Source organism: Ahaetulla prasina, chromosome 17, assembly GCF_028640845.1.
Source record: "Ahaetulla prasina isolate Xishuangbanna chromosome 17, ASM2864084v1, whole genome shotgun sequence".
In the NCBI taxonomy this organism is placed as follows: domain Eukaryota; kingdom Metazoa; phylum Chordata; class Lepidosauria; order Squamata; family Colubridae; genus Ahaetulla; species Ahaetulla prasina.
The window spans coordinates 11,555,974-11,562,040 of NC_080555.1; the positions used below are offsets into that span (position 1 = coordinate 11,555,974).

At 48.1% G+C, this 6,067-nt stretch overlaps 1 protein-coding gene across 4 annotated transcripts in view; it reads left to right on the forward strand.

Annotated features, from left to right (window-relative positions):
* USF1 (upstream transcription factor 1) overlaps positions 1 to 3,716 on the forward strand; it is a 28,175-nt gene extending 24,459 nt beyond the window's left edge. For all 4 annotated transcript variants that reach the window (XM_058160058.1, XM_058160061.1, XM_058160060.1 and 1 more), the window contains exons 10-11: positions 496 to 624; positions 2,791 to 3,716. In XM_058160058.1, coding sequence (XP_058016041.1) covers positions 496 to 624; positions 2,791 to 2,877 — 216 coding nt within the window. In that variant the 3' untranslated portion in view covers positions 2,878 to 3,716. The remainder of the gene's footprint in view (positions 1 to 495; positions 625 to 2,790) is intronic.
* Positions 3,717 to 6,067: the final 2,351 nt, after the last annotated feature.

Consider the following 6,067-nt stretch of genomic DNA (forward strand, 5'->3'; position numbering starts at 1 on the left):
TACAGACAGAGGACATCATGTTTGACAGTCGCATCAATTACCAACCGAAGCTGGCGGAGGGACTCTGGGAGTTGAAGTCCACAAGTCTTAAAGGGACCAAGGTTGGAGACCCCTGATCTAGTAGACACCTGGAGGACCCAGGTTCCTCCCCATAGCAGATTTTGCACTGCTAGTGATCTGATTAGTGATCTACTGGGCTGGTAACCATTAGCTCATTGTTCATAAAAGAACTATTTGTTTTCAGTCCAGGTGGGGTGGGATTCAGCCGGTTCGAGCGAACAGGTACTGTGGACCCGCCCCAGCGCTATGCCGTCCTATTTAGCTGCGTTTTTTAAGTTTGTTAAATTATGTGAAGCCCACAAGGGCTGGTCCAGGATGCTTGGGGAGTAATAATCCAGAAGGTTCTGCTTTCTCTTCATTCAAATCCGTAATGAGGGCTCCCCTAAATTAGCCGAGGTTAATCTCTTGAGTCCCTTTCTCTTCCTCCCCCTACAGAGTAAAGGAGGGATCCTCTCCAAAGCTTGCGACTACATTCAGGAATTAAGGCAGAATAATATCCGTCTTTCTGAGGAACTGCAGGGCCTGGACCAGCTCCAGGTGGATAATGGAGTCTTGCGACAACAGGTAAGGTTGACCGACACCCCCCCCTTCCCCTATTTCTGGAGGGGACCCTCAATGCTCTGGCTTTTTCCCATCAAGGATCTCTAGGATGAATCCAGCTGAGCAGCCGGAATCTGATTCACAGAGCATGCAGATCGTCTCATTCGCCAAACCCTTGGATGTTTAGACCAGTGCTTCTCAACCTGCTAGCTGGGGAATTCTGAGAAATGGTGGCCATTCATCGTTTTTGTTTTATTCGAAAAAGGTTGAAATACAAAACTCCCAAGACATTTAAAACAAAACAAAACAAAAAAACACATGAAACAAACATGACATTGGAAAACAAAAGGTGCAAAAAAGAAGAAAAACCGCAGAATGACACATATTTTCCCTCCTTGTTGAATGCTGATTAATACATTACTGCATTACTTGGCCAATAAAAATTCTATTCTATTCTATTCAATATTGCTACCCCACCTCTTGCAAAACACATCTAGAATTTTTTTTAAAACAACTAAATTATTTGCAAATTAGTGGCCTGTCATCCATATACAGAACAACAGAGTTGGAAGGGATCTCGTAGGCCATCTAGTCCAACCCCCTGTGCAAGCAGGAGACCCTGTACCATTTCTGCAAAGTGGCTGTCCAGACTCTTCTTGAAAACCTCCAGAACTTCTGGATGCATTTTCTGTTCCACTGGTTAATTGCTCTCACAGTCAGGTTGAACCTCTCCTTGGTCAGTTTCCATCCATTGTTCCTTGTCTGTTGTGGTCTGTCAGCAGCCTACGGAGCTGGCAACGGAGTCGGACAGCGATGAGGTTGAGGTGGGGCCAGGGCCATCGGGAAGTGAGGTGCGGACTCCAGAGCCTCCAGAGACCGATAGTAGTGAGGCAGAGGAACAGGAGGAGCCTGTTCCTAATGCACGCATGATAAGAGCTGCCAGAAGGCAAGAGCAGCTCAAGCAGAGAGGACAACTTGGGAGTAAGGCCAAGAGATGATTGGCCCCTCCCAGAAGGCTTAAAACAGACCAGCAACGACATTTCAGCTTTGCCGGAAAACAAAGTTGTAGCTCCGTTTTCTGCTTCGTGTAGGTCTTTTTTTTGTGTGTGGCTTCTGGACGTTTGCCAGGAAGGGCCTTTGGCGGTTTGCCTAATTGGACCAAGGTTTGTGAGATAACTGAGGAATTTGTGTTGGGAGGCATTTGTTTTAGTTTGAGTTGAACGATGCTGGGAATGAAGTAATTCCCAGCTGTTCGAATAAAGTTTGTTTGTTTTTCCACAGACTGTTTATTACTACCTACTTGGGCCTGGGTCACAAAATTGTCTGGCCTTCAGGTGCTTTGGAAAATAGTCTGATTCCCTTCCTCCTCTCTGTGGCAGCTCCTCAAATATTGAAAGATGCTCTCATGTCTCCCCTGGTCCTTCTCTTCACTAGACTAGCCAGGCCCAGTTCAGATTACAGATTAAGAGTTGGAAGGGACCTTGTAGGTTATCTAGTCCATTCCCCCACCCAAGCAGAAGACCCTACACCAGGGGTGTCCAAACTTGGTCCCTTTAAGACTTGTGGACTTCAACTCCCAGAGTTCCTCAGCCATTTCTGACAGGTGGCAGTCCAGTCTCTTCCTGAAACCCTCCAGTGATGAAGCTCCTACAACTTCCAAAGGCAACTTCTGCTCCATGGGTTGATGGTTCTCACTGTCAGGAAATTCCTCCTTATTTCCAGGTTGAATCTTCCCTTGATCAGTTTCTATCATCCATTCTTCCTTGTCTGGCCTTCAGGTGCTTTGGAAAACAGCTAGACCCCCTTCCTCCTCTCTGGGGCAGCCCCTCAAATATTGGAAGATGCTCTCCTGTCTCTCCTGGTCCTCCTCCTCACTAGACTAGCCAAGCCCAGTTCCTGCAACCGTTCATTGTATGTTTTATCCTCCAGTCCCGTCATCATCCTGGTTGCTCTCCTCTGCACTCTTTCTAGAGTCTCAACCTCTTTTTTATAGTGTGGTGACCAAAAATGGATGCAGGACTCTAGTTGTGATCTTACTAGGGCTTTATAGAATGGTATTAGCACCTCCCTTGATCTTGATTCCACCCCACTGATGGACATCCCCATTAAAATGTCCACCCATCTTAATGGGGATGTCCCCACTGATAAAACCTTGGTACCTCCATCTCTGTCGTCCTCTTTTCCTTGCAGGTCGAGGATCTGAAGAACAAAAACCTGATTTTACGAGCGCAGCTCCGACAGCACGGCGTGGAGGTGATCATCAAGGAATCCCACTGACTGACCACCCACCCATCCACCCACCGGCAAGGAGGGCCTCGCTCAAGACGCGGACCCCCTCACTCCCCATCCTCAAGCACAGCAGAAGGCCGCGATGCCCAGCTACACCTGGTGCTTCCAAGCCTGCCTTCCTTCCTCCCTCTCTTTTCTCTCTCTGGTGCCGGATCGGAAGGCCGAGTCCCCTCCCTCGGGGCCAGGACTCGGCTCAGGACGTTCGACGTTGCCCAGTCACCCTTCTGGGCTCGCCCTTTGGCTTGGCCCTCCGAGCTCGATGTTGACACAAACGTACTCTGGGTTCGTAGGACCCTAAAACGAATAGCTCCCCCCTCCCCTCCAAGTTGCGTTGACCCAGCCCCGCCATTTTGCTGAGCATTGCCGCCTCCCCTCGCGCGCTTCCTCTGACACCCCCTTTGCATGCAACCTCACGTAGTTCCCTTTCAGAGTTCCCTAATCCCAGGTGTGGCACAGGGACCTACGGGGATCGTCCCCCTCCCGGGCTCTGCTCCCGCCAAACGACGGGGTGGCGCCGCTCTAGGCAGCCCCTCCTGCTTGCCCTCTTTAGCCCAACCTTCCTTCTCTCCTTTGGATGGACTCCGGAAGGCCGACGCTCGACGCTCCACGTTGCCGAAAAAGACACGACGTTGCTCGCGTTGCGGAGTGCCAAGGACCGGGGCGGGTGCCGAGCGGTCACCGTCTTCCTCTCTCGAAGATGATGCATCTTAACGATCAGGATAGCAGTTCTCTCTTTTTTTTTTCCCCTCTTTTTTTATATAAATCCTGCGTTTTGGAGAACAATGACAAAAAAAAGGAACATAATTAAAAAGCTGCCTTGCTGGGTTGATTGGCGTTCGGTTTTTGTTCAGGGGCGGCTGGGGTTTGTCCGGGCGGTGGGAGGGTAAAAGGTTGGTGCTTCAGAGTCCGTTTGGACAGGTTTGTGTTTACTCCCCAACGTTGGCAAGGCTGGACGGTGGTGGTGCCCAATAAGCAAAAAGGAAGGGGGTCTATTTGTGGCCCCCCAAATCTCTCTCCCAGCAATCTTGTAAGGCGCCCCCAAAGCTATGCTATCCTGCCTCGGTTGAGCAGCACTGAACCCTGTAGAAGATTTGTCGCTCAGGGTTGGACTGTGGGGTCCTTGGTGGTCCCTGAGCAGACCTTTCATGACCCAACTAGGGAACATCATCAGTGTTAGAGGGGAGTGGGGGTTATGGAGAGGAGGAGGAGGAGGAGGAGGAGGAGAACTGTGTGGGGTCCTTGGTCTTCTCTGAGCTTGGTGGCTTTCTTGCAGACGTTTCATGACCCAACTAGGTAATAATATCAGAACTAGAATAGGTGGGATTGCAGAGAGGAAGAGTGCTAGAATGGAGTGTGTGTGTGTTTATATATATATATATGTCTTTGGTTGTTCGGGTTTTCTCCCGTGTAAAATTGGAAGTGTCTTGGCGACGTTTCGACGAAGTCTCATTCGTCATCTTCAGGCTTCAGCTTCGTGCTGCTGGGAGCACGAAGCACGAAGCTGAAGCCTGAAGATGACGAATGAGACTTCGTCGAAACGTCGCCAAGACACTTCCAATTTTACACGGGAGAAAACCCGAACACACACACACACACACACATATACACTGGTTCTGTGGGCATGGCGTGGCTTGGGAAGGATATTGTAAAATCCCCATTCCCTCCGTACTCCTGGAGGAAGGATATTGCAAAATCTCCATTCCCACCTCACTCTCGAATCAGCCAGAAGTGGTATTTGCCAGTTCTTCAAACCACTCAAAATTTCCGCTACCGGTTCTCCAGAACCCGCTGGATTTCATCCCTGGCTCGATGGCTCAATGGCTAAGACGCTGAGCTTGTCGATTGAAAGGTCGGCAGTTCAGCGGTTTGAATCCCTAGCGCTGCCACGTAACGGGGTGAGCTCCTGTGACTTGTCCCAGCTTCTGCCAACCTAGCAGTTTGAAAGCAGGTAAAAAATGCAAGTAGAAAAATAGGGACCACCTTTGGTGGGAAGGGAACAGCGTTCCATGCGCCTTTGGCGTTGAGTCATGCCAGCCACATGACCGCGGGGACGTCTCCGGACAGTGCTGGCTGTTTGGCTTTGAAACAGAGATGAGCACCGCCTAGAGTCGAGTCGGGAACAACTAGCAGTATGTGCGAGGGGAACCTTTACATATATGGGTGTGTATGTGTTGATTGGGGTGTTGCTTTCTGCCTGTATGTCTGGTAACACATTCATGTTAACTTGAAATCAGCTTCCTTTTCTCCCTTTAAATGAGACTTTTTTTCAAATTTAGTCAAACCTCTGAAGCCCTTCCAAGTTTTATGCTCCTCATTTCAGTTCATTGTGCCATTTAAGAATCCCAAAAGGTTTTAATCTTTTGTCTTGTTAAGGATCCAACCTCACAATTGGAATATATTGTCCTCCTCTCTTCACTGAGCAAACGTCTCCACATTTTGTTCTTTGGAAAACCAAACATTGAATAACGAGGAAATCTGGACTTCATGCTTTTTCTGTACTTATCCCAGCTGGTCAAATACATTACTTATTGCTGCAAAAGTTATTCTACAGTAAATTGTTCCTTATTTTATTAACCAGATTGACTTGCCCCGTGCATAGGAGGAGTCAGCTGGCCATAAAGAGAGAGAAAACACAATCCACCTTAAGTAAAGTAACTGGCCTGGTAGTACAACATAAAGTCTGGAAGCTGTCAATCCAACTAAATCTTCCGAGTCTTGAAAAAAATCTCGAATTTAATCCTTTTGTCAACTGAGATTGAGGGTCCATTCGATGTCCAAGGTGGACAGGTCAAATATGTTTTTTTCCCTGCAGAGATCTGGGTCACAGGTCAACTCCCCAGAAATATAGGAGGGTCTGACCATGAGAATAGGCTGGTGGAAATATACCCCATTGTTTGATCGGGTCCCAGCAGCTCCAAGACAATAAATAGCTCTAATACAGGTGTGGTGCCTTTGTATGAGAAGAGAATGGAATGGAATAGAGAGGAGAAGAGAATACAGAATAGAAAATAGGATGGAATAGAAAAGAGAATAGAATAGAATGCAGAAGAGAAGAGAAAATGGAATGCAGAAGAGAATGAAAAGAAGAAGAGAATGCAGGAGAGAATGAGGAATAGAATAGAATGAGAAGACGAGAATGCAGAATAGAAAATAGGATGGAATAGAAAAGAGAATAGAA